General features: G+C 53.0%; 1 protein-coding gene and 1 long non-coding RNA gene across 8 annotated transcripts in view; one reads left to right on the top strand and one right to left on the bottom strand.

The window, feature by feature from the left end:
• RNF220 (ring finger protein 220) overlaps positions 1–25653 on the top strand; it is a 303437-nt gene extending 277784 nt beyond the window's left edge. For 2 of the 7 annotated variants that reach the window (XM_063627651.1, XM_055255321.1), the window contains 11 exons: positions 230–331; positions 6266–6308; positions 9452–9573; positions 9937–10069; positions 18599–18695; positions 18896–18982; positions 19122–19177; positions 19311–19389; positions 23564–23672; positions 23818–23892; positions 24641–25653. In XM_063627651.1, the coding sequence (XP_063483721.1) occupies positions 230–331; positions 6266–6308; positions 9452–9573; positions 9937–10069; positions 18599–18695; positions 18896–18982; positions 19122–19177; positions 19311–19389; positions 23564–23672; positions 23818–23892; positions 24641–24712 (975 nt within the window). In that variant the 3' untranslated portion in view covers positions 24713–25653. Of the gene's footprint in view, positions 1–229; positions 332–5863; positions 6132–6265; positions 6309–9451; positions 9574–9936; positions 10070–18598; positions 18696–18895; positions 18983–19121; positions 19178–19310; positions 19390–23563; positions 23673–23817 lie in introns of those variants that run through there. The other 5 variants (XM_055255323.2, XM_055255325.2, XM_063627653.1 and 2 more) reach the window with 5 other exon arrangements.
• On the bottom strand, positions 7206–19365 carry LOC134734581 (uncharacterized). The gene is made up of 2 exons (XR_010117703.1): positions 19261–19365; positions 7206–10364 (listed from the first exon to the last, which is right to left on the bottom strand). It is a non-coding gene; the product is annotated as an uncharacterized lncRNA (long non-coding RNA).
• Positions 25654–25952: the final 299 nt, after the last annotated feature.

The following is a 25952-nucleotide window of genomic DNA, read 5'->3' as shown; positions in this document are numbered from 1 at the left end:
GCAGGGTCCCTCACGGGGTCTCCACCCATCCCTAAAACCAAGCTGTGCTCTCCCACAACCACACTCCCAGGACTTGACCCCATGCCTTTAGAATCTCAAGAGTGGTCCTTCTATCCCTCAGCCTCCTTCTCTTTGCCCAGCTCCCCAAAGCGCCACAGGACTGGGAACTCTAGGGACTGACTGTAGGTCTCATTTGGCCTGAGGCCACATGTCCTTTTTCTTCTTCCAGTCCCTCCTGTTGTCTGCTTCCATCAAGAGGGAAGGAGAGTCTCCAACAGCATCACCGCACCCATCTGCCACCGATGACCTCCACCACTCAGACAGATACCAGGTGAGGAGGGGTGGTGGGTGGCCATGAGAAGCAAGCTCACCTGGGGGAGGGCTTCAAGAGCTTGCCTGGTGCTAACTCCTCCTCTCCTCCGTAGGCCACAGGAGAGGCCTGAACTGGGTTTGGTTCCCTCTGTGTCCCGTGCCCCTAAGTGAACTCAGGAGGCATAGGTGTCAGGGAATAGGCCTTAAATAGATGGATGTTAGGGAGAGATGCCAAGGTCACGTGGGCTCCATAGGCTCTGAGCACCTCCGAATCATTCTATCCATCAGGAAGTATCCTATGGGGTTTGGTTTCATAAGGGACCCAGATACATAGCCCAGAATCACCTGAAGATTTCAGACTTCAAAAGCATGATACTGGCCGGGTGCGGTGGCTCACACCTGTAATCTCAGCACTTTGGGAGGCCGAGGCAGGCAGATCACGAGGTCAAGAGATCAAGACCATCCTGGCCAACATGGTGAGACCCTATCTCTGCTGGAAATACAAAAATTAGCTGGGCATGGTGGCGTGTGCCTGTAGTCCCAGCTACTTGGGAGGCTGAGGCAGGAGAATCGCTTGAACCCAGAAGATGGAGGTTGCAGTGAGCCAAGATCGCACCACGGCACTCCAGCCTGGCAACAGAGTGAGACTCCATCTCAAAAAAAAAAAAAAAAAGGCCAGGCATGGTGGCTCACGCCTGTAATCCCAGCACTTTGAGAGGCCGAGGCGGACGGATCACGAGGTCAGCAATTCGAGACCAGCCCGGCCAACATGGTGAAACCCCGTCTCTACTAAAAATACAAAAATTAGCCAGGCATGGTGGCGGGTGCCTGTAATTCCAGCTACTCTGGAGGCTGAGGCAGGAGAATCACTTGAACCCAGGAGGCAGAGGTTGCAGTGAGCCAAGACCGCGCCATTGTACTCCAGCCTGGGTGACAGAGCAAGACTCCGTCTGAAAAAAAAAAAAAAAAAAAAAGCATGATACCTTAAGCAAATAACCATTCAATTCCGCCAAACCTTGGTATCAGGCCCAGATAGAGAGACAGGCAGATACTGCCTGTGAGTGTCTTGGGCAAATAGGAAGGGAGTCATCACACAGTCCAACAAGATCATAGCAGAGGGGCCTACAGGTAGCATCTTAGCTATAAATGGACCTTCTCTGGAGTAGGAAGGTCAAAGAACTTCCCCCAAAACTTTTGTCTAAGGAGAGGCAGAGCCCTGTCTTTAAGAACCCCAGAGCCGTTAGATGAAAGAGAACAGTGCCCTATTCCAAGGAACATTTGTCCAAATGGCAACAGGGCTTCACAGGGAGGCCCAGTGTGAGAAGGGAAGAACAGCCCTGATCTGATACGGAAAGACAGGGCTGCAGGGACCTGTAAGCTGGAGTAGAGAACCAGGGACCCTGCTGGCACACCTGACCCTTCGTGGGAATTAGAGAAAGGTGTTCTCTCTGCACCCCTTCCTTCCAGCTGACACAGCCTGGCCTGGCACAGGGTGCAGAGCTTGGAGAGTAGAGTACCCAGCACGACTGGACAGACTCCGCCGAATGCCTTCGCGTGGAACTCAAACTGCATAGCCCAAAGTGCAAGCCCTGGGAAGGGATCCCTGCTGCCTCTAAGGGAACCCCAGTTTCAGAGAAGAAGCCCAATAAGCCCCTGGGAGACACTGCCCCGATCCAGACAACCTTGGTTCAAGGCAGAGAAATGACCAGACCCCAGGGAATTCTGATCTGAGAGGGAACAGAGACAAGGCTTTGTTCCAGAGCATTCTGGTCTGGAGGAATAGACAGCCCCACCTTCAGAGGCCTGTCCTCTGTACTGCACTCACGGCATGCGCCTTGCCATCTGTTCAACTAGGAAAGAGTAACCATCAGGCAACAATGCCTCAACTCCCTGACCCACCTTCCTCCCCACAAATGTCAGTATTTCTTTTATCTCCTAGAGACTATGAAGAAAGCCATGGACTCTCTTGCCTAAAAATATACGCATGTGTTTTTACGTACACACAGGCACACACACATGCAGTATTATACATACAACTTCAGGAGGTTAGGAAAGCTCTAGATCCCATCCCAATACCACTTAGAGATCTCTGAAGCCCAGGTTAAGACCCAAGGCCCTGTTCTAGACTCTAAGCACACCTCCTACAGGGCAAATCAAACTAGGTTGTGTCCTACAAGATAAAGCTGAAGCTCCTTATCATGGCAGCAAGGCCTTCTGTGATATAGATTCAACCTGTATTTCCAGCTTCCATTCCAGATACTGTCCATGAATCCTATGGGCTGTGCTCACTGAACTAATGCCAAACCTTCCCTGGATGAGGCATTCCTTTCTTGCCTCTATGTCTTTTCACATGCTATTTCTTCTAACAGAACTGTTTTACCCCCCTACATCAAATTTCTATTTATCCTTCCAAATCCTGCCCAAATATCAGCTCCTCCAGGAAGTCTTTCTGGATTAGCTATCTCATGACCCTTGTGTTTCCTGGTTATTGCCCCAACACCCTACATTGTGATCACCTGTTTAGGTATGTTTCCATTGTCTACAAATCATCCCAAAACTTAGTGGCTTAACACAACTCATTATTTATGATGCTGTGGTTGACTGGGGCATTTCCTCACTCATGCAGCTCATTCATCCTGGAGGACTGGCTGGGCTGGAAAGTCTAAAATGGCCTTACCGCACGTTTGGGAGATTGGGTGTCTTGGCTCTCTTCCATGTGGCCTCTCATCCTCCAGTATGTTCAATCAGCTTTCTTACTTAGCAGTCTCAGGGCAGTGTCACACCAAGAGGGTAAATGCCAAAGATGCAAGGCCTCTTGAGGCCTAGAATCTGGAACTCACACATCACTTCCACCGCTTTCTATTAAGCAAAGCAAGTCACAAAGCTAGTCCATAATCAAGGGATGAGGAAAGGCAGCTCTTGATAGGAGAAGATGCAAATAATTCTGGCCGTATTTAATCTTTCACAATGAATCTGACTCCACTAGACTTGGAGTTTCTCCAAGGCAAGGACCTTGTCTTATCCTTCCTTTACTCAAACATTTATCTAGTACTCACTCATGCTCAGCTTAGTGTCCTTGCCTTCAAGGGGTTAGATTTGCAGACTGATAATTATGGTCCAGTGTTTTGAGTGCTATGACAGGAGTATAAATAAGTTTCTAAGGGCCAGGCACAGTGGCTTATGCCTGTAATCCCAGCACTTTGGGAGGCCAACGCAGGTGGATTGCTTGAGGCCAGGAGTTCAAGACCAGCCTGGGCAACATGGCAAAACCCTGTCTCTACTAAAAATATAAAATAAAAAAAAATTAATAATAAAGAATACGTTTCTAGGATACTACAGTAGAAGGAGGGGAAAATCAAAGCAAGCTTCACACAGGAGGTAATGACTGAAAATGGACTCAGAGAAGGAATAGAAGTTCACTTGGCAGACAAGGAAGAAAGGTTACTCCAGATATAAAGGCAACACTAATGTACAGAGAACATAGAGGTGTAACAGAATGATATATCTGGGGACCTGCTAGCAGTTTGGTTTTGTTAGAAAGTAGAATGCAAGGAAAGTTAGTAGGTGAAGCTGGAAAGCAACCCAGAGACTAGCTGAGTATCCCATCCCTTGCTCTTTACACAAGGCCTGGCATGTAGTAGTTGTTCAGCTATGTTGGATTTTTAAAGTCACTGAGCTAGGCCTTGAAAGCAGGGGGTATTGGTTTCTGGGGTTTTGTTTTTATTTTTTATAGAGACAGGGTCTCACTATATTGCCCAGGCTGGTCTTGAACTCCTGGGCTCAAGCAATCCTCCTGTACTGGCTTCCCAAAGTGCTAAGATTAAAGGCATGAGCCATCGTGCCCAGCCTTGGTTTCTGGTTTGAATTCTCATTTACTTAGCCCCTGCTGACTAACCCTCATATCATTACCTCACTTAAACCTCATAGCAACTGTATTCATCATGCCCAATCTATTACCAAGGAAACAGGCCTAGAAAGAGGTGACTTTTCTAAGACCATATAAATTGTAAGTAACAGAATTAGGACTTGAACTTGAGTCTGTTTGGCCCTAAATCCGAGATTGTTTCCCAACCCATCACTGGGCTCAGGGCTTATCTCATAAAGTCTTTCTCCCCTTCCCACTGGTGTCTCCTTCATGCAAGACGCTGTGCTGGGTAAATGGCTAGAGATGACCTCCCAAGTACAAGGGACAGATATGTAAACAAACAGTCAAAACATACATGATCAAAGAGAAGCAGTGGAACTGCGAAAACTCAGAGGAGGCATCAAACCCAGGCTTGGGGGACAAAACTAAGTCTTGCCAGAGTCCTGAAGGATGAACAACAGTTAACCAAGCAGGGGATACTGGAGGGCATGGAGGCTCTCTGGCCTGAAGTGCAGAGCATGGAGTGCTCAAAAGAGCTACAGTTAGCTCTGCAAAGCTGAGTGTCAGGAATATAAAGGGAGAGAATAGGAGTGGGAGAAGTCTGGCAAGGCAGACAGGGCAGGCCTATATGCCTTTGTGGAGAACCACTGAAGGATTTAAAGGAGAGGGTTAGTTTTGTCCAATAGAAAGATCACATTGTGTGTAGTGTGGAGGATGGGTTGCAGAGAGAGAAGCTGGAGACCAAAAGATGAGACAGGAAACAGCTGCAAATTTAGAGAGCTCGTAAGATTATGTATGACTGGAGCACAACGACAACCAAGGTAGGTACAACCATGGAAGAAGAACTCAGGGCTGACTTGCCTATGCCCAGCACCATGCTGGGCTCTGGGTTCACCCAAATAACTCACACACGGCCCCAACCCTGAAGTGGTCAGTCCACTGATGAAAACTTCACAAGCGATGGTAATGGCGCAGAGATGAATGTACTTACACAAGGCAAAGCTATTTTTCAGTTAGACCTGGAAGGATGAGTAGGAGATAACAGAGGTGGAGATGAGAAAATTAGAGACCTTTCAAGGTAAACTTTCAGGATCTAGAAAAGGATTGAGTGTGAGGGATGGAGAAGGTGGGGTCCAGGGCGACTCTCAACTTTCCTCTGTGGGCACACCTGAGTAGATAGTGGCTTCCTCTTATGAATAGGGAACCCAAAGAGGAAGGCCTCTGTTTGGAGGATACTGAGTTCCAAGTTGGCCGTGTGGGTATGCAGTACCTATGGGAGCTCCAGGGGCCGTGCAGCAGACAGCTGACATGCTGGGAGTCCTCTGATAACAGAACTGGATGGCCTAGGGGTTGGGCGGGGATCGCCCACAGACGATAGGGAATTCCGACGCCTTGTCCCCTGCAAAGCGCCCAACGCGATGCCTCTGCCCTAAGGGCAGCCGCGAGGAAGGCAGGCAAAGGAGGCGGGAGCCGGGGCCGGGCGGTGGGGCGGAAGGAGCCCCGCAGCGGGAGGGGGCGTGGAGTGGGGTGGAAGGACTTCGCGGCCGCTAAAGATGGGGTGGGTAGGCTTAACGGGAGGTGGGAGGGACCCCAGGGAGGCTTCTGCCGGTTGCTACCAGAGTACAAACGGCAGCTTCCTGGTCTCGGTCCGGCCGCCCCCGCCGCATTGTGAACTTTCACCCCCAGCGCGCGACGGCGGCAGATCACGTGATCAGGGCCAACATGGCCGCCGCCGCCGCTGGGAGCTGAAGTGCCGCCGCCGCCGGGCAGCCGGGGGGAATCCGCCCGCATCGCCGCCCTCGCCGGCCGGGCGGCCGTGGGGCCCAGAGCGCCGGAGGCCGGGGCTGGGGCGGCACCGCGCAGCGGCTACGGGGTCCCGTTAGAGCAGCGCCCGGCGGCTATGCCGAGAGCCCGGAGCGGCCGGAGGAGCAGAGGGGCCGGCGGGAGGGAGGAAGTAGGTTTGTTTACGGGCTGTTTGGGGCGGAGCAGGTTTGGTCGGGGGTCCGGTGCTGGGGCGGGGGCCAGGACTCCAGGCCGCGCCTGACGCTCTCTTTTCTTTTCTTGCATCTGCCCGCGATCTTCTCCCAGACCTTTCTGCGAGTACGAGCCAACCGGCAGACCCGACTGAATGGTGAGTCCTGCCCGGCCCCTCCCTCCGCCCCACCCCCGGCCTCCTCCCTCCCTCACTGCCTGCCGCTCCTGGCTTGCCTGGGTCTCTCCGACTTTGGGGCCCGTTGGCTTCTTCGCAGTCACGGCGCCTGAGTATGTGCAAACCAAAGCTGCCGCTCTCAGTTTCCCCGTCTGTCTAATGGAGGTATGGCTCCCAGCTCTTGCCCAAACCTCTCTAAAGGCCCTGAAGAACCCTGGGTGGGGGGCAGTGAGTGCCGGAGAATGAGGAACGAGCTACACAATTCTACTCGGGAGCTCAGCTTTGAATTTGCAAACTGCTGGGACCTCACTATACAAACCTGCAGGGCGCTGAGAATGTTTTTCTTCCAGTTTTTAATCAGTGCCCAGTAGTGTGAATACAGCCTCTCTGCTGAGACTTGACAATACAGTGAGATCTGGAGTTCCCACGGCAACAGGAACTAACTCATCCCAGGGCTCTTTGAGTTATCAGTCGGCCCACATTTCACAAAGGTGATCAGCGTGGGCTCGACAGCTCTTAGAGGCCTTCTCTGAAAGCAGGCCGTGTGTGCACTACCTAGCAGCCCCGCTTTTGGATTCAAACCTCTGGAGCATTCCTGTTTGCCGAATACAATTGAATGATCCTAGCTTTTTGTGCTTACTAGGGTGTGGTATCTGGGGGGTGGCTGTAAGGGGTTTAGGGTCTCTGGGCCAGCTAGTAAGTGAGAGAGGCCATGGAGTTCAAGATCCCCAGCTCTTACCACTTGGTTTCTGCTGCCAGGCTGAGCCCTAGTTTGGAAAAGGGAGAAATTCATGATGGGCTGGCGCCATGTTAAGCACCATTCTCACAACGCCTCTGAGAAGAGTATTACACACCTTTTGTGAATAAGAAAACAGGCTCTGAGAGGTGAAAGTGGTTTGTTTAAAAGTACACAGCTGGGATGTAACTGAGCCATGATTCAATTGAAGTTTGTTTCCCACCAAAGCCCGTGTTTTCTCCAACCACGCCATGCTACCTCCTTGGCAAATGCGTTGATTCTTCCTACTCGTACGTAGCCTCTGGATAGAGAACAGAACTTTCTCTACCACACTTTGGTAAGCTTAACTCAGGATTTAGAAGATGAATGGGAAGGTGAAAACCAAACCTGCCTTCCCTCAGAATTTCCAGATGAAGCCCAGTCCATCAGGGTGCTTTCCAGGGACGACAAGGGATCATCTGCTGGCCTGTGTGTCCTGAGCAAGGAGCGCATCCAGTATTGTGCCTTTCTTGACCATTCCATGAGATTCGTTTCCTCATTGAACATTGTGGTATCATCAGCACCTTCTTCCCCAGGGAGGCATTCCCTTGGTGTAGGCATGGTAGAGAGGAAGCTTTGTGTTGGCACACTGCTCCACACTACACTTCTAGAACTCTCAGGGTCCTTTGCTCAATGCCTTTCTGATGTTTCACGTCCATTCTCCATCCCAGCCCTGGCTCTAGAGTGTCAAGGCTACCTAGATCTGAGATTCCAAGAGTTAGGGCAGCCAAAGCAAAGAGTTCTCGATCTTTGTCCACAAAGTCAAGTGGGGCGCTAGGACACAGTCATGTCACCTATAGTGAAAACACAGGAAATTGAAGAGATGGACTGGGCTACAGACCAAGTTTCCTCAAACTCCATGCCCAGTTCTGGCAGGATGGTAGCCTTCCTTTTGGTTTGGGTCTTTCTGGGGTTGCTCTGTTTTGGAGTTGGAGTAGCTCCCTGCCTCAGGCTCACAACAGGCGGGAGCTGGAGTCCTAGCACACTCACTGGGACCAATCTTTGTTGATGCTGCTCAGTTAGGGGGTCCCCTTGGAACAGAAGGGCATTCAAGGTTATGAAGTCAGGTCTGGTTTCCTATCTTGCCTTTGCCACTTTGTAGCTACTTGGACACCTACCTTGATCTCTCTAAGCTTCGAGTTTCTTCATCTGTTAAAAAGGGATAATGCAATCTAGCTTCAGCAAGTGGTAGGAAATGAGCTACCTTGAGTAGGCTGTGAGCCTGACACACAGTAGAAGCTTAAATTGTAACACAGCAGCTCTCATCTGTGTTCCCCTCCTAGATTGCATTCATGAGCTTCCCATTAGGGTCACTGTCCATGAGAAAGTTCTTCCTGGCCCTGCACTGGGGAACCTTTCCCTCCTTTGCTGGCTCTCCCCACTCCCCATCAGTCTGGTCGCAGGGTAGCCATCTCTGATCCTGCTGTGGCATTCTGGAAGGGACTAGAGGGAACAGAGTTTCTTGTTTTGACCCCTTCCTGCTTCAGTGACAGGAGGGCTACAGAGAGGGATTAGTGAGCTAATTAGAAATGATTGCATCGCTCAGCATTAATTAGCAGTGTTGTGGGCTTGGAGTGTGCACTTTGGAACTGAGCCCCCTGCGGGACAACATGGCAGGCAGCCCTCTGCCTCCAGGGCCTGCCAGCCCCTCTGTACTGATTAGAAATGATGAAACAGGTTCGGGTGGGCACAATAAGGGCTGCCTTCTCAGGGTTCCCTGAGCCTTCTGACCTGGCTGCCAAAGGTCTGACCCAGACTGTCTTACCTTTATGACTGGGCCTCAGTCTCCTCTTCTGTAAAATGGGATTAGTGGACCTCAGAGAAATTCTTCCTGGTAAGATTCTAGGTGGGGTGCTAGGAGCTGTATCTCAGGGCTCTTGGCCCAGGAACAAAAGAGGATTTAGCTGATGAGTGAACAGCAGTCCAAGTCAGGCAACCGGAGGGGTTAGGTTCTAGTCAAGAGATGCTCTTTAGACTTCTATTTCCTGACACCAAAAGAGTTCATGGTCTTGGCCTTCTGGAGAGATACCTAGCAACATGGAGTGTCTTCGCTCATTGGACTCTTATTAAACACTGCAAATAGAAAGGTATGGGTAGACCCTGCCCCAGCTTCGGCCAAAGAGTGGACTTACTCACTGGCTTAGTTAGCACCAGTCTCCTCCCCAGGTGCTCTTGGCAAAGCCCAGTCCCCAAAGGAGCAGGAGGTACTTCAAGATGAGGGCCAGATCAGGCACTGAATAAAAAGGCCAATGGCTGGCAAGAGGTCAGAATGTGTCAGTTCCACTGGGACCCTGGGGGCTGCAGTGACCGTGTGCTTGTTCTGTGCTTTGTTTTCGGTTTCCCCGTGCAGCTCGGATTGGGAAAATGAAACGGAGGAAGCAAGATGAAGGGCAGGTATGTCCCCTGTGCAACCGCCCCCTGGCAGGATCGGAGCAGGAGATGAGTAGGCATGTGGAGCATTGCCTTTCTAAGGTAGAGGGGCCATCACCACCCACCTTCCTTCCCCGCTCCCTTCCCCCGACACTAGCTGCTGACTGCCCCTGAATCTGTGGGCTCTTGGGGTCTCCATGTAGTCTCAGCAGCTTCTTCCCTTCTGTCCGCTGCTCTCTCCCTTTGCTTTCACTCTCACTCATTCCCTCCTTGGGCTCCAGTGGAAAACTATTGGGAAGAGGCCCAGGTCTTTGACCTCTAAATTGGTTTGCTTCAAAGGAGCCCTAGAGCTGAGGGCCCACTTGGCACACCACAGCTGGGGCTAGAGCTGTGCCTTCGTCGCAGACTGTGGGGAGCAGGTGGGGATGGCCTGGGCCCAGCATGATCCTGCTCTGCTCTTCACAGAGGGAAGGCTCCTGCATGGCTGAGGATGATGCTGTGGACATCGAGCATGAGAACAACAACCGCTTTGAGGAGTATGAGTGGTGTGGACAGAAGCGGATACGGGCCACCACTCTCCTGGAAGGTGGCTTCCGAGGTACAGACAGCTGACACATAGACAGTGGCACTCCGGTGCCAGGCCTCTGCTGAGTATCCATCTGTTGGGAGCCAAGAGGCCGAGGCTGGTGGCTGGTCATCCATCCGTTCCACCATGTGGGGACTGCTGCTGGTGGGGCTCCTTTGTGACTGTGCTGCCTGCCTGTGATGTGCATATTAAAATGGATGTATTTGGGTGGGGAAATGGAATTGTGAGGCTGCAAGCTAGGAATGACGAGGGGGGGCTCTCAGCCTCGGGTGATGCATTGAAGGTGACAGCCAAGCCGCGTTAGCACCTGCATAAAATATTAAAGGGACGGTTATGCATTTATCACTCCATCCCTCTTAAGGCTGATAAATGAGAATCCAGCAACCTGCTGTACACCTCCAGCACTGGGGGCCCTGAGGGCTTCCAGGCAAACACATTGGATTTTCCTCCTCCTCCTCTCCAGCCCTATGTCAGGGAAATCAGTTACAGAGGAGAGAGTGAGTTATGGCAAAATTTGACCTCCCATGAGCTTCATTGGTGAATCTAATTTTAGCTCTGATCCCATCCCTTCTCTCTGGGCGCCCTCTGCCCTGAAGCAAGAGGGACCTGGGCCCAGCTGCTCCCTCCTTCCCTTGGGCTCTCCCAGTTGCTGCAAAGGAGTGTGCAGGGCCCTGCCCATCTCCAGTGCCCTCCCAGCTCCTTGGAGGAGCAAGGCTTGGCACCCCCCATCAGGTCAGACAGCAGAATTGGTTGGGTGCCCAGGGTTAGTGACTTGTTAAACTCCCCAGCCATGGGCAGGGGAAAAGGGGAGCTGCCTGCCTCTTGGCCTCCAGCTCTTCTCTCTTTCTGTGCACGAGCACAGCTGGTACTGCAGCTTGTGGTCATTAAGTGAGCCAATCTGCTTCCCGTCTGCCTCTCTCTCTGGGCAACACGTTTGGGAGTACTGCTGTGTATGGTCCCTGGGGAATCTCACAGCAGCTGGGAAGAAGTTCTCTGCCTCCTTGGGGCCATGCTACCTGGGCGGATGCTGAGGAGTGGTCTCTGCAGGGCTGTCCAGTGCAGACTGGTTCCACGAAGGGGCTAAGAGCCCAGATGGGACATTATGTCTCTGGGCGTCTCTCACATTACCCAAGCGTTTGGGGGGCAAGCCAAAACATAAATCAGGAAGGTTAGTCAGATCAAACCGTCTCCCTGAGCCAGAGCTGGAGAGTGTTAGTTTGCCATTTCACTCATCCTGTACTGGAGCCTTGGAGTATCTGAGGCCCTAGAAGAGTGAGCAGCAGGGCTGACGATTGTCTGTCCCATGAGTTGGACACATGGGTGTCCGATGGCAGCCACACAGGGTCAGTTGCAATGTGCTGCTCTGGTTAGCTCTGTTGGCAGCTGCAACTGCTCACATCCTCCATTGCTGTGGCAACTTCTTAGGTTCCTTGGCACAGACCTGGACCTGATGGCTTCTGGGCACCAGACAGGGCTTACGGAGGATAAAGCTGCAAAGGGCCTGCTGATTTGACAAGACTATTTCCCCTGTGTCAGGATGCACTTGCAGAGCAGTGGGAGGGGCTCTTAGGCCCTGGGCGGGTATCTGTTTTCCCTGAGTGTTTACACTGTGAGGTTGTTCCTTTCAAGAATTCCTGAGGGGAGTTCAAAGGGGGCTTTTCTTTGAGCGATTTGGAGAGCGAGAATGAGAGTGAGACTTGAAGAGGGAACAGGGGCCGGAGGTGCCTTTATCTGCAGAGAATTGCTCCAGCTTTCCTGATAGAAGCTGCTGCCGCCTCTTAAACAGCTTAGTGCAGTCAAAAGACAGGCAGACTTGAAAGGCTGTTTTACAGCAAGATCAGCGGGGGCCATGAGGCAGAGAGCGGGGCGCAGTGGAGCGGAGGAGGCTGAGGCTTCTCGGTGGGGGGGCTATCAAAGGGAGGCCCTGGCTGATCCCTACTGCCTCTGCCCCCAAAACCCTGTCTGCAAAAGCTGGCCATCTGTCAGCCTACCCTCCCTGGCCAGGACCGATAGGCCCCAACTCTTGGGGGGTTGGGTGTGGCCCCACCAGGCGAGCTGGTGTCAGTGCAGTGCATTGATCGCCCGCCGGGCGGGCTGGGCCGCAAGCCGGGCAGCGCGTGCTTAATGTGATTGAAAGGCAGTTAAAATGGCGGTGACCTTTTCAGGAGGAATTAGATTGCCTGCCAAGACCGGTTAGAGGGAGTGATAACGCCAGCTGAAGAAGCTGCCCAGCCGACTTCAGAGAGAAGGAGGCAGAGGCAGGATGAGCAGGCGAGTGGCGAGGCCCATTTAAACCGCTGTGCGTGCTGACAGAACAGAGATTGCTGTCGTTGTTAGATATGAAAGAAGCGAAGAATTGCAGATAAGTTCCTGTATCCGATCACCCCCATCCCTCCTCCCAGACTAGGGCCTCTTCGTCATCCTCAGCAAAGCTTCCCACCAGGCCCCTGGAGGTTGGTCTGATGGATCAGATCGGTTACCTCGAATGTAATCTGCTGTGGGAAGCAGTGAACGGGCAAGAGTTTCGGTGGAGACACTGGGCTGAGGGCAACAGGCCTTAGAGATGGGGACCTGTGGTTACTGTGGAGGAGCTCCAGATATCCCAGGCCTGGGAGTGCTCGGATTGGTATTTTAGGACAAAATAAAGAACCAGACAGAGCAGGTGAGCACTGAGGTAGGTCCCACTGGAAATAGATTTTTGAAAAGACTAAAGGAAATAGGTATTACTTCAAGAAAGTAAGTTGGAAGGAATTTTTGCTGCCTAGGAGGCACTCTGACCTTCCCAATTCTAGAAGAAATACTTAAGCTGTGTGCCTAAGCTGTTGATTGTCCTTTCAGAACCATAGATTTTCTAACCTGCTACTGCTCTTTACATAAAGGACAGCACACAGAGCCTAGTGCACCACCAACATTCCACTAAAAGAGATCCGCAGTTAAGGAGAAAGGATGTTTTTCTTGGGTACCATGCCAAACCTGGGCAGAGCAAGGGGCTTCTAGGCTAGAGAAGCAGACTACAGGGGAACCTAACTATATAGCCCTTAAGACAAGCCTGCTTCCACCTGTAGTCTAAGGAGGTCTGTGACTAAGGAGCCATGCCTTTCCTCTCCTGTCCTCCATCCAGCTCCTGGATTCTGGAGAAGAGACCTATAGTGGTGAACCGTGGTCCCTCCTGTGTGTTGGTTGCCAGTGAGAGTTCACCCAACTGCATTGGGGAGCCCAGAGCTCCTCATATCTGGAAGGGACATGCTGGAAAGAGGACATGGGAATGATTGGTTTCAAATAAGGTGGCAATGATGTGGGCACAAGAGTGGTGAGATGGAGAAATTTCCCAGGAAGCTTCACAGGAAATGGAAGGCTGCAGCTGTATCTTTAAGCCCTGGCAGTGAATGTGTTGCTAAAATCCAGCATGAAGCCCCTTTGAACCAAACAGGTGGAGTGGGTAGGGAAAAGAAGGGTGTTAAGACAGTCAGCAGTGCAGGGTCTTTGTCCTGCTCAGGTCCTTAAGTGTTTCTTATCTTTCATGAGTTCCTTACATTTAAGCTGGTTCCAAGTAGCTGGATGAGAAGTCATGAAGCAAACGGGCAGAGCAGCTGTGGCACAAATCTTTTCTCTTCTTTTCTTTTCTTTTATTTTTTATTTATTTATTATTATTATTATTTTGAGACAGAGTCTCGCTTTGTCACCCAGGCTGGAGGCTAGAGTGCAGTGGCATGATTTCAGCTCACTACAACCTCCACCTCCTGGGTTCGAGAGATTCTCCTGCCTCAGCCTCCCGAGTAATTGGGATTACAGGCATGTGCCACTACATCCAGCTAATTTTTGTATTTTTAGTAGAGATGGGGTTTCACCATGTTGACCAGGCTGGTCTTGAACTCCTGACCTCAGGTGATCGGCCCACCTCAGCCTCCCAAAGTGCTGGGATTACAGGTATGAGCCACCACACCCGGCCTGGCACAAATCTTTTATCTGGCTATTTCTTGATAAAACTTCAGCGCCAGAAGTATGGGGCAAGGGGGTAAGAGGTGTTGTTAAGCCCCAGGGCATGGGCACATAGGCCTTGCCTTACCTAGCTGCTGCCTCCTTTAATGTGCTGGTTCTCAAAAGAAGGGAGCCCCAGGTGCTAACAATGTCCCCCAGTGCAGCTCTGCTCCTGGTCCAGCCAGTGACAGGTGTTGGAACAGCACACTGCTGGAGGCAGTCTTGGAGTGGAGAGGGTTGAGCTGCTGCCTTGTGACTCCTTACCATCTTTAGTTATCTCTGTCGCCTGTTGGGAGGGGTGAGGAGAGGTGGCAAGGAGCAAGGCACCTTCTGTCCCCCGTGGCAACTGACGGGATTTAATCGCCTTTTGGAACACAATTGTTAGGCTAGGACAGAGGGAGTGCAGGCAGAAGGAGCAAGTATCAATGGTTTTAAACGGCGTCTGTCTCTCTGCGTCTCTCCTGACGTGAGGCAGTGAAACGCGTTATCGAGGAGGCCCGGAAAGTGGCTAAGTGCGTTTGACACACGCCAACTCCCTGCCTCCACACTGGATAATTGCATTGTCAACTGTTCAGCGAGGTGGCAGGTGACACTGCAGGCCGATTGATTGTCCCGCATCGCAGCTCCCCAGACTGTCAGCTCCCCAATCGATGGCGTTTACACAAGACACCATAACTGCATCTGTAACTAATTCCAGTGTAAAACTCGCCGGAAGCTGCTGCCCCTGCCCTCCGTGTTGGGGAGCAGAGGCCTCTGGAGGCCCCGAGACTTTTCCTTTCTCCCTGGGCTCTGGTTTTGTTGGAAGCAGCAGGTGAGGAAATCGATGCCTCCTTTTTTATGGTTTCAGGTTCCAGGATGATACTGCCCCCAGTAAACGGGCATCTCCAGTTTCTCAATCGATCATCTGATCAATTGATTAAATTAACACTGATTTTTTTTTTTTTTTCTCCCTTCTCAATAACCCAGGAAGAAATGAGTTTATGGGAGAAGGGTCGTTTTTATAAAATGTAGACCTGTGTTTCATTTCTGCACTTAACTCTCTCCCTCTTTGTTGCTAAGTTTTCACTGTGAGGAGAAGGATATTTTTTTTTTGCACTGCCCACCCCGCCAGGAATGGGCAACTCTGGCACCACCCTGCTGGGTATCATTGACCATCAGGCTTAGGTTGCCTATGGGTGGGGGCTCAGGCCTTTATGCCACTTTAAGGTGGGGCAGAACTGTAGCAAGAGGCCATCCCTGGTGACTGAAGGGTACTCTGGGCCATCTTGGAGGTCCTGGGGGCTGAGTTCCTTCCCTAGATAGCAGCAGTAGGAGGGGCAGCTTGCCTGTTATCCCTGGAGCTACATGGAAGAGGAGCCAGAGACTTGGAAAGGAGCTGTCTGTGCCATCTTGCCTCTGAGTACTGGCTTGGGATATTCCAGCAGCTGAGAACATCAAACGACTGTGGAGCCTTCCTCTCCAAGCGGGAGGGGGGGCAAGCTGGCGGGGGCGCTGTCTGCATAAAACGGCTTTATGGCCGTTTCTTTTTATTATGATTCTGCCAGAAGTCAGCAAGTGACATTTCATTAAGAAAATAAAGTTTAATGTGCTGGGAAAGAGGTTGGAGCAGGCTGGGGCAGCACAAGAGTGAAACTGGCAGCAGCAGCCTGTTCTGAACACCTGTGGGGGTAGGGAGAGGTTCCCAACATCTGTCTCAGCTGGAGGATGGGGTCAGGGTCAGAGTGAATGGCTCAGACCAGAGGCAGAGGCCTTTTCTTTGGCAAAGTGTGTCGTGCTGTCCATCCTGCCTGACTGGCCAGAGGAACAGAAAGCTGCTGCCCGGCTGGGAGCTGGAATCTGATAAGGAAAGTTGTATCCTGAGAGATTTCTGTAGGCCACCAGCTAACTAGGACCTAACAGAGCAGTGTCGCCAGTGTTTAGCCAGTACTGCTGGGGTGTGCTGTGTGGTACCAGCCATCAGCCCGGCCAGCTCTGCTGGGTGATGCTGAGATCACAACAGTGAGTCAAACTTGGGACCCTTGCAGCTTCCAGTCTCATGAGGGACAGTGACAATAGGTGGTAATAAATTATGATTTTGGAGTTACACAGGATTCTGGGTGGACACCAGGGAAGGGACACCTGTGTGTAAGAACCTGGGAAGCCCCATCTGCCACACAGCACAGTGAGGATAGGGATCAGATCTTGAAGCTGTCTATTCTCAACATGGAGCCAGACAGAGGATGAGCCCAATAAAGGCTGAAAGAATGGCATTGAGGTGAGAGTTCTTTCCTTTAGCAGGGATTTAGAGAGCAGCTGCTCTCTGGGCACTGTGAGTTCATGGTAGGAGGCATGGTTGGGCTGAGTCAGACTTGCTAAAGGAGCAGGCATGTGTATTGTAGACCAGGAGGGGGAAGGTTCTAGGCAGAGAGCAGGAGGTGCAGAGGCATGGGGGCATGAGAAAGCACAGGATTTGGGAGACCACAGTAGCTCTGTTTAATGGAGTATGAGTCCTGGCCCAGGCATGGTGGGCAGTAAGACTACAGAGAGAAGGACTTCAGGCTACAGGGCTGCTTTCTGTGTTGAGAAGCTGGGCTTTTCCTGGCAGCTTTGGGGTACCCTGTTTTTTCTGCTTTGCCATGGAGCCTTATTGGGCCCACATGTGGTGCCAGGGTTCTCTGCTTTCCACTTACAAGGCAGGGCTAGGCAAGGCCAGGCCAAGCAGAGGATGTGAGGCCAGCTGCCGAGCTGCGTGTACTTGAGGAAGGGGGGTTGGCAGGGCTTGGGTGCCGCAAGCTGTAAGTGAACCTGATAGCTACATTCTGATTGATGGTAGAGTTTGTCTCCCAAACTGTCAGAGGGTTTATGGAGGTGCCACTCACCCACAAGGTGGGAATTGCTTGTCAGGACACCTGGCCGTGAACAGGAGACAGAGCTGTAACTTGGTGTTTTCTCAGCTTAATGGCCCTGCTGCTGACCTGACCTGCCTGCTGCCTCAAGTGTGTCAGTGCCTCAGGGTAGAGGGCAAATGAGGACTGTCAGGGAGAGGTGGAGCCCAGGCTGTGCCCGGCATCTTTCCTTCCCGGTGCTGCTTACCTTTGGGATTGGTGGTGTCTTTGTGAGACCAGAGACTGGTGGGATAGAAGGGAGAAGGATCAAGACTCAGTGTTTTTCAGGGCTGGAAAAATGGAGAACATTCCAGATGGAGTGAATAGCATGAGCAGCGGTCTTAAGAGCAGGATATACAGGCTGTTTGTGGTTTGGTGAGCAGCCCGTGTGTGCACATGCATGGGGTTTAGAGTGAAGTAGTAGAGAGCAAGAGTAAAGACAGATGGACCTAGATCTTCATGGATCCAGCTGAGGAGCCTAGGCTTGGTTGTGCATGCAGTGGGGAGCCATCGATGGTTTTGGAGCAGGAGGAAAGGGGGTCAGAACTCAGTGGTAAGCAGGATGAAGGAACAGATAAGAGGCCTGAGGACCCCCTACAAGACATACCCTAATGAGAGTATAAGGACCTGAGAGGAAAGAATGGACAAGCAGAAATGTCTGAAATCCTCAGGCAGATACTGAGCTGCTTCCTCACTTCTTTAAGGATTTCCTTGCTGATCCCAGTAGCCACAGAATCTCAAATCCTTTTGTCCCTGGCAGGGCTGTGCTGGCTAGTGAGGTGTGGTCTGAGACCCACCGGGAGGAAGTGGGGAGCTGGGGGGAACAGCTCTATAGCACTTGATCCTAGGCTATCAGGAAGGGTGGTCCTGGATGTCAGAGAGATCACCTGGCAGGTGAGCAGGCCTGGTGTAGCCCCAGCAGCTCGCCCCTCCCCCTGAGCTGAGAGTCTGTCTGTGGCTGTGCCAGATGCGCCTCAGGCGTCAGCCGCTTGCCTGGCCCGTGGCCTGGCCTCCGCTCAGCCTGGTGGCCTTCATGGACTGCTCTGAGAAGTAGGTGTGCATGCCTGTCCTCCCTCGTCTGTCCCTTCTTAATCCCTTTATAACTGCACTTGTCCAGGAATCTGGGCTGAGTGAGGTGGAGATGAATAATTAATGTCAGGCGCTTCAGACACCAAATATTTGAACAGCTGCCTGGTGTTTTTGCTGGCAAGGACCTAGCGGCCAGAATCAGGATGTTGGCCGGGGGTCCTACTCTGTGGCTCTGATTGGCCTTAGCCAGCCTGTTCTCTCCTCTGATGGACTTGTCAGGCTGGATAATGGGGCATAGGGGAGGCCCCACTCTTTTCCTATGAAATTCCTAGACCTGAATTTTTCTGTCCTCTTCCTGTTCTTCCTAGACCTGGAAGATAGGTGGACAGCAGGCCTGGGGCTGAGTGTCCCCCGAGGATGTGACATAATGTATGAATGGGCCAGTTTATGAGCAGAGACCACTTGGAGCAGCATGCAGTGGCAGAGAAAGATGAAGGGCCTGAAATGTCATGGTCAGGGGCACTGAAGTATCTGGCTCTATACATCCCAGGCCCAGGTTTCCCTCTGGGCCTTATCAGGTCCAAAGCCTAACCCCTACCTGGAGGCAGCAGGAGGGGCACCCTTCGCCTAGTCTTGTCCCCAGGCCTTCCTCACACCCTGCTTCCCACAGGCTCTGGCTTCATCATGTGCAGCGGCAAAGAGAACCCGGACAGTGATGCTGACTTGGATGTGGATGGGGATGACACTCTGGAGTATGGGAAGCCACAGTATCCTTGGAGCACTATGGGGGCTGGTGGGGCTGATAGGGCAGGCGCAGGGAATAAGAAAAGTAGCTCCCCTAGTATTCACCTGCACCACCCCCCGGGCCAGAGTCTCAGCTTTGGCCAGGAGGGCCATGCTCTCCTGAGGATTCAACCCTCATAGCCTGCTGCAAACTAGGATCCATTGTCCTTGACCACCATGCCAGATACACGGAGGCTGATGTCATCCCCTGCACAGGCGAGGAGCCTGGTGAAGCCAAGGAGAGAGAGGCACTCCGGGGCGCAGTCCTAAAGCAAGTGTGGGCACAGGCTTGGGCGGGGGGAGCAGAGAGACAGGAAGCCCTGAGGCAGGGGTTAATGCAGTACTGACCCTCAGGGCTGTCCTGCCCGCCTTCAGGCCTCACTTTGTTCTTCCTCCCTCCTTTCCTCCAGTGGCGGCCCTCCCAGCACGCGCATCACATCTGAGTTCTCTAAATGGGCCAGTGATGGTAAGTCCTGCCCCAGGTTAGGAGTAATGGGGGAGAAGGGGTATCCCTGGATGGTGGTGACTGACTCAAGCCCAACCCCTCACCTGTGCTGCCCAGTCTGGCCGGAGTGTGAGTTGCCCCTCTGTCCCAGCAGAGATGCCATCCACCAGCAATGGTGAAAGCAGCAAGCAGGAGGCCATGCAGAAGACCTGCAAGAACAGCGACATCGAGAAGTAAGTGTTTGGCCAGGAGGGGGCCCTGGGACCGCAGTTCAGTGGGAGGAGGGGCCCTTTGCTAGCAGGAAGGCCTGCTGCCAGGGCTTCTGGCCCTCCCAAGTGCAGCTCAGTGCTGCTGCCCTGGGCACATAGCCGGCAGTGGAGCCCAGCTGGTGCTAAGCGTGACTCTGTGAATTGATCACTGGGCCACGGCCCCGGGAGCCTTGGCAGTGGGAGGAGCAGTCCACCCGCCTGCCTGCCTGCTGCGGCGGCCTCCGCCCGGGGAATGTGATGTATGGCCGCCCAGCCCAGCCGGCGCACTTGATTCATCTCCAGTTTCTGTTTCTTAATCGGGAGCTAAATTGGTTTCATTTTTCTTGTCCCGGGTGGCACTCGCAGTGGATTTTAGGCAGGAACATTGGGTCTCATCACTTCTGGTAGGAATTTTTGGCCTGGGTTCTCTGGCAGAAGAAAAGGGATCCATTAGCACTTAGCCCAGGGCTGGGCAACCCCTGGCCCGGTTCCCCGGGAACCACAAATATTTGGTATCAGCTGGGCATCTCCCTGCCTTCCCAGAAGCCCAAGGAAGGCCAGTTCTGGCCTCAGGAGATGGCATTGTTCAGTCTAGGCTGCCTGGTGCTGCTGCCATTGGTCATTGCTTAACTCCAGTACACCCCACCTTCTGACTGCAGGCTAGGTTCCGTGGGGTTAAAAGGCAGCCTCTTCATTCCAGGGCCAGTGTTGCATCTTTGCCTCCTGCCAGGAGAGTGGATTGCAGGCCGGTGCAGGGCCGGGTCGGTGGCCCAGGGTCACCTCCCATTTGTTTCCCTCCATTTTGTGTTGTCATAAATTCATTCCAGCCCGTTGTGGTTGATCAGTTTATCTCGGTCGGGGCCGCGAGTGCTGCTGGCATGATGTATGGGCCGCGGCGCAGGGCCCGGCTGCCCATGAATCACCGCAGCTGCTCCGTGTCAGCGCCAGAGCGGGCCGTACGGGTTCGGCGCAACCAGCTTGGGGGGGGAGGAATGACGTATGGATGTTTATTTAATAATTCTCTCCTACTCCAGCTGAGCAGGACGGGTGGGGTTGTAAGGGGCACCCACCCTCGTCTGGAGGGGCTGCTCATAAATCAGAAAGACAAGATCATTAATCAGGGATGGCGCCCGAGGGGGAGGTGGGGGCAGAGCCAGTGGCTTCCATGAAGGTACAACCCACCCAAGGCTGGGGGGAGCCAGGATTTCTGTCCCACCTGTGTGAGCACAGGCACCCATAGGCAGGGATCTCTATGATGAGGTAGAGACTGGCTCAGTCATGTGCAGAGCTCTCCACTGGGTCTGGATCTGCTGAGACTGGGGCCCATCAGTCCCCGTGATTTCTCTATTTCTTGCCTTAGATCTGTTTTACTACTCAGGGAGAAGGAATGGTAGGATGCCATGGTTCCTCCAGGAATCTCCCCACCCCATGCCCTGGAGGGACTCAGGAATAGCTCACAGCCAGCCTGGACCAGGGGTTAGAGGCTTGGGTATTTCGCCAGAGCCAAGATTGGAGGGCAGGTGTGTGCTGAGCACATCCAGGATAGGTAGGCTCTGGAGTTGGCTACTAGCCTTCAGTGTGGCCTTGTAGCTCTTTGAGATGGCGTGGGAAATGGCTTCTTTCTCTCCCGGCCTCATCCTTTTTTGCCATTCCAGCTCTAGTTCTCTGATTTGGGGTTTGGGAGTTAGTTCTCCATTCTGGGGTAGGCTGCCCCCAGCTGCAGGCCTTAGTTTCCCCGTCTTTGACATAACTATATAGGACTAGGCAAATTCTCTGCTTAGTCCTTGGAGTGGAAGGGAGCACAGCTACAAATCCTTGTCTCCTTATCAGGAATTTACCTGTAATCTAGATGGGGATGGCACATATGGCATTGTGCAAAATGCCAGGGAAGGAGCCTGCTGTTCGGAGGCTTGTGAGGAGGGAAGGGATGGTAAAGGCTTCCAGAGCCAGAGAGCTAAATGGAAGCCCCCAGGGAATCAGCCAGTACCAGGAGGAAGAAGTCAGAGCCTTTCTTGGCATCCCTGGAAAGAGGCAAGAAAGAGGGAATCATGGACCCTAGGGTGATGGATTTAAGTGTCCCTGATACAGGGACACAGCCACTAAGGAGTCATACTCTGTGTTGCTGCTAGCTCCCCAAAGGAAAAAGGCCAGAGATTGAAGTTGTTATTGCCCGTGAAATGGGACCACTACCCTCCCTGCACTCCCATTAGCACTTACATCCAGCAATGACACGCCACCTGTAAGCTCTCAAGCTTCCTGAGCCGATTGTCTCCCCTAAACTACAGAACAGGTGCCCCCAGGAGATTGTCCTTGCCCAAAGTCCACCTCCCTTATGATTCCCCCGCCTCGGTCCAGCCTCTGCTTCCTGATTGAGTACATCTGTGAAACCTGAGCTGCTCATATGCTGCTCTTCCAGCATCCTCAGCAGCTGCCTGCTGTCCGCAAGATAAACTTCAGCTCCTTCAGGTGTGGCATTTGAGGTCCTCCTGCATGCCATCATCTCCTTTCTCACTGTAGCACTTGGCCTACATGTGGGCCTTCTAGCCAGACTGGGCTCTTGGGCCTCTCGGCCTCTGTTTCTGCTGTTCCGTTGGCCTGGAGCCCCTCCTCCTCCTGGGTGTAGCCAGTATAGTCATGGTCAATCACACAGTTATCAGTTGATCGTGGAATCAGTCTGCCAGGTTTGAATCCCATCTCCCTGACTCTGCGGGGACCTTGAGCAAGCTACTTAATCTTTCTGTGCTTTAGTTTCTTTGTATATAAAATGGAGATATTAGAATCTTCTCATGGGGTTTTTGTGAGGTGTAAATAAGATAATTATCAATCCCTCAGTACAATCCCTGGCATTTAGTAAGTGCTTAATAAATTTTAGCTATTTTATTTGTATTATTATTATTCCCTAAGGCCAATCTCCTATACCATCTTTTCTACTTTTCCAGGAAGCATTCTTCTCCCTCTCTGAGCTCCCCTGGATCCTGTTCATTTGTTTTAGGAGGGTGGGAAGGTTCCTTGAGAGAGTCCTAGCTATTTCCTGTTCAGCAGTGCAGCCCAAGGAGTCCTGGAAACGCAGGAGGGACCTTCGGGTGCAGGGCTTGGCCCACAGACAGGACTACCAGGGCATCTGATATATCTAGGAAGTAACAAGGAGCCCTGGAGGCAGGCCAGGCCTGTGGCAAAGGGACCTAGATCGTGTAGGACCCACCCAGTCCCTGCATGTCTCCCCCTCTCCCTGGAGGTTGGGCGGACCCTTTCTTCAGCAGGTGTTTGCTCATGTCCCAATGCCTGAGGTGGGGCTCTTGGCCACAGTCAGTACTGGTGGAGTGAGCAGCCCGCCCTCAGGGAACCCACACTCAGGAACTTGACACTGCTGTGGTGGAGTTCGCACGGGGGGCTGTGAGAGCCACTGTGCAGTGCTGGCTCGGGGGTCTGGAAAAGGCTTCTGGGAGGGCATGGGAACAAAACTAGGTCTGAATGATGAGGCAGAGCTAGTGAGTCAGGCGAGGGGGTGCAGAGGGATCACAGTGCAGAGGTCAAGGCAGTGAAAAAGGGGGCGTGGATGGTGACATGTAGGAGTCGAGCATAAAATGCATGGCAAAGTCCTCAGGGGTACGGCGGGCTGGGGCTGGACCAAGGAGTATAGTGGAGCTCTCTACTCCAAGGGGGACATTGGAATGTTGGAAGTCACACCACGAGAGATTTGCTTTGAGAACATAAATTCTTCTAAGCGCTGGGAGAGTGGAATGGAGATGAGGGGCCTGGAGGCAGAAAGGCTGTCTGGAAAAAGTTAGTGGTGGAATTGGTGGAAGACACTGAGAGCCTGGACTAGTGGTGGTGAGGGGGGAAAGAAGTGGAGAGATGCCGGAGATACTAGGAGAGATGACAGATTTGGGTTGTTGGGAAGACTGCGAAGGAGTGGTTGAAAATGGTTCCCTGGTATCTGGTGTAGAAATTCATCCGGATGGGAATGGAGGAACAGAGAGGGTGAGGAGTTTAGTTCTGGAATGTGGAATTTGCCGATTCACGTTATCAGAGGAAGGGGGCAGGCAGGGATGCCTAGGGGACATTTATGTATTTGGTTCTGGAATTCAAAGGAGGCGTAGGCTGGAGGTGCAGATGAGAGATGCCAGCCTGCTACCCAACTATGCCTTCCTTTTCACAGAATCACCGAAGATTCAGCTGTGACCACGTTTGAGGCTCTGAAGGCTCGGGTCAGAGAACTTGAACGGCAGCTATCTCGTGGGGACCGTTACAAATGCCTCATCTGCATGGTGAGTAGAAAAGAACCTAGGGGTGCCCTTGGTCAGGCTTCCACGCCCTCTGGGGGAGTTGGAGAGGGTCTCCGCACTGTGCTCTGGGCTCTTCGGAGGGTGGGCCTACCTCAGAGTGACCCCTTCTCTGCCCCCTCCTCCCTAGGACTCGTACTCGATGCCCCTAACGTCCATCCAGTGTTGGCACGTGCACTGCGAGGAGTGCTGGCTGCGGACCCTGGTGAGGTGGCATGGGGGTCGGGGAATCGGTGGCCACTCCGGGCACTGCCCAGATGTCTGTGCTTATGCCTGAGCCTGCCTGGGGGAAGTGGGGAGCATGGGGCAAAGGAGAACAGAGCCAGGAGCCAGGATATTTACCCCCAGGATATTTACCCCCAGGCTCGCTGCCTCTCCTCCCCAACTGCAGGTTTAGGAACTTCTGCCCCTCCATGAGTTCACTGCATTCTCCCTTCCCCTCCCCCTGTCCCCCGAAGGCCCACTGCATCACACAGACTGGTGAGGCCTGGGGTTGGGAGGAGGCTGGCTGTGGGTAAACAGGACCAGGGCCTTGGCCCCTCCCCCTCCCATTACTAAGCTCCTTCTGCTCCTGCCCCTGTTCTTCGCTCAGGAGCAGCCATTAAAATGTCGCCCGGAGACAGCAATAAAAGGCTCGGACGTGGGCTCTGTGTCCTGATCAAAGGCCGCGTGTAATCTCGTTAGGGCTGCGGCTGCCACAGCTGGACCCAGCCTTGTTCTCATTACCGGGGCTCCTGCTGTGGGGCTGGCCAGGCGGTTTGATCCTGGCGTCCCCCCAACACAGGAGCGTGCCTGCCTGCTCGCAGAAGCTGCCTATGCGTCCCCAGCCTGGGCTGACAGGACCAAGGTCCCAGCACACACTGGTGCAGAGAGACATGGCTGCAGGCCCAGGTGCTCACATGCGCACAGGTGGCACATTGTGTAGACCAGAGCCCTCCCTGTTCTCCCTGCAGGGTGCCAAGAAGCTCTGCCCTCAGTGCAACACGATCACAGCACCCGGAGACCTGCGGAGGATCTACTTGTGAGCTATCTGCCCCAGGCAGGCCTCGCCTCCAGCAGCCCCACCTGCCCCCAGCCTCTGTGACAGTGACCCTCTCCCTTTGTACATACTTGCACACAGGTTCCCCATGTACATACATGCACATACTCACATATGCGTACACACACACACATTTACACACGCAGGACTCTGGAGCCAGAGTAGAGGCTGTGGCCCAGGCACTACCTGCTGGCTCCCACCTATGGTTTGGGGGCCATACCTGTTCCAGCTCTGTTCCCAGGGTGGGGCAGGGAGGTGGGGGTTGGGGGAGTAGTGGGGCACGGCTCCTAAGATCCAGCCCCCAGACTGACAGACGGACAGACATGCAAACACCAGACTGAAGCACATGTAATATAGACCGTGTATGTTTACAATGTTGTGTATAAATGGGACAACTCCTCGCCCTCTACCTGTCCCCTCCCCCTTTGGTTGTATGATTTTCTTCTTTTTTAAGAACCCCTAGAAGCAGTACCTCCTTCAGGGTTGGCTGGGGGCTCGGCCCATCCACCTCTTGGGGTACCTGCCTCTCCCTCTCCCGTGGTGTCCCTTCCCTCTCCCATGTGCTCGGTGTTCAGTGGTGTATATTTCTTCTCCCAGACATGGGGCACACGCCCCAAGGGACATGATCCTCTCCTTAGTCTTAGCTCATGGGGCTCTTTATAGGGAGTTGGGGGGTAGAGGCAGGAAACGGGAACCGAGCTGAAGCAGAGGCTGAGTTGGGCTAGAGGACAGTGCTCCTGGCCACCCAGCCTCTGCCGAGAACCATTCCTGGGATAAGAGCTGCCTTTCCCAGGGAAAAAGTGTCGTCTCCCCGACCCTCCCGTGGGCCCTATGGTGTGATGCTGTGTCTGTATATTCTATACAAAGGTACTTGTCCTTTCCCTTTGTAAACTACATTTGACATGGATTAAACCAGTATAAACAGTTGCTGCCTGTGTGTTATGTGTGTGGGGAGGTGGGCTGAGGCAGTTAAGGGGTTAATTCCTGGCGGCAGGATGGGGGAAAGGACTTAGCTATAGGTGTATGACACTGTGCAGGGTTGGTCTGCTCTGGGGCCCTGGAGCATTTGGTTTGGATGGGGGTGGGGCTGGGGATCTGGGCTCCTGACTATTGATGGGTAGGGGCTCTAGGTTAATTCTTTATCGATGCAGAATTGTCAGCTCATTAATCACAGAAGAGGTCAGAGCTTGGGGGTACAGAGGGGATGCAAGCTCTTTCCCCCAACC

This window comes from Symphalangus syndactylus, chromosome 12, assembly GCF_028878055.3.
Source record: "Symphalangus syndactylus isolate Jambi chromosome 12, NHGRI_mSymSyn1-v2.1_pri, whole genome shotgun sequence".
NCBI lineage: Eukaryota > Metazoa > Chordata > Mammalia > Primates > Hylobatidae > Symphalangus > Symphalangus syndactylus.
Note: the sequence above shows the minus strand (reverse complement) of the source record. Positions and strands in the feature narration are given on the sequence as shown.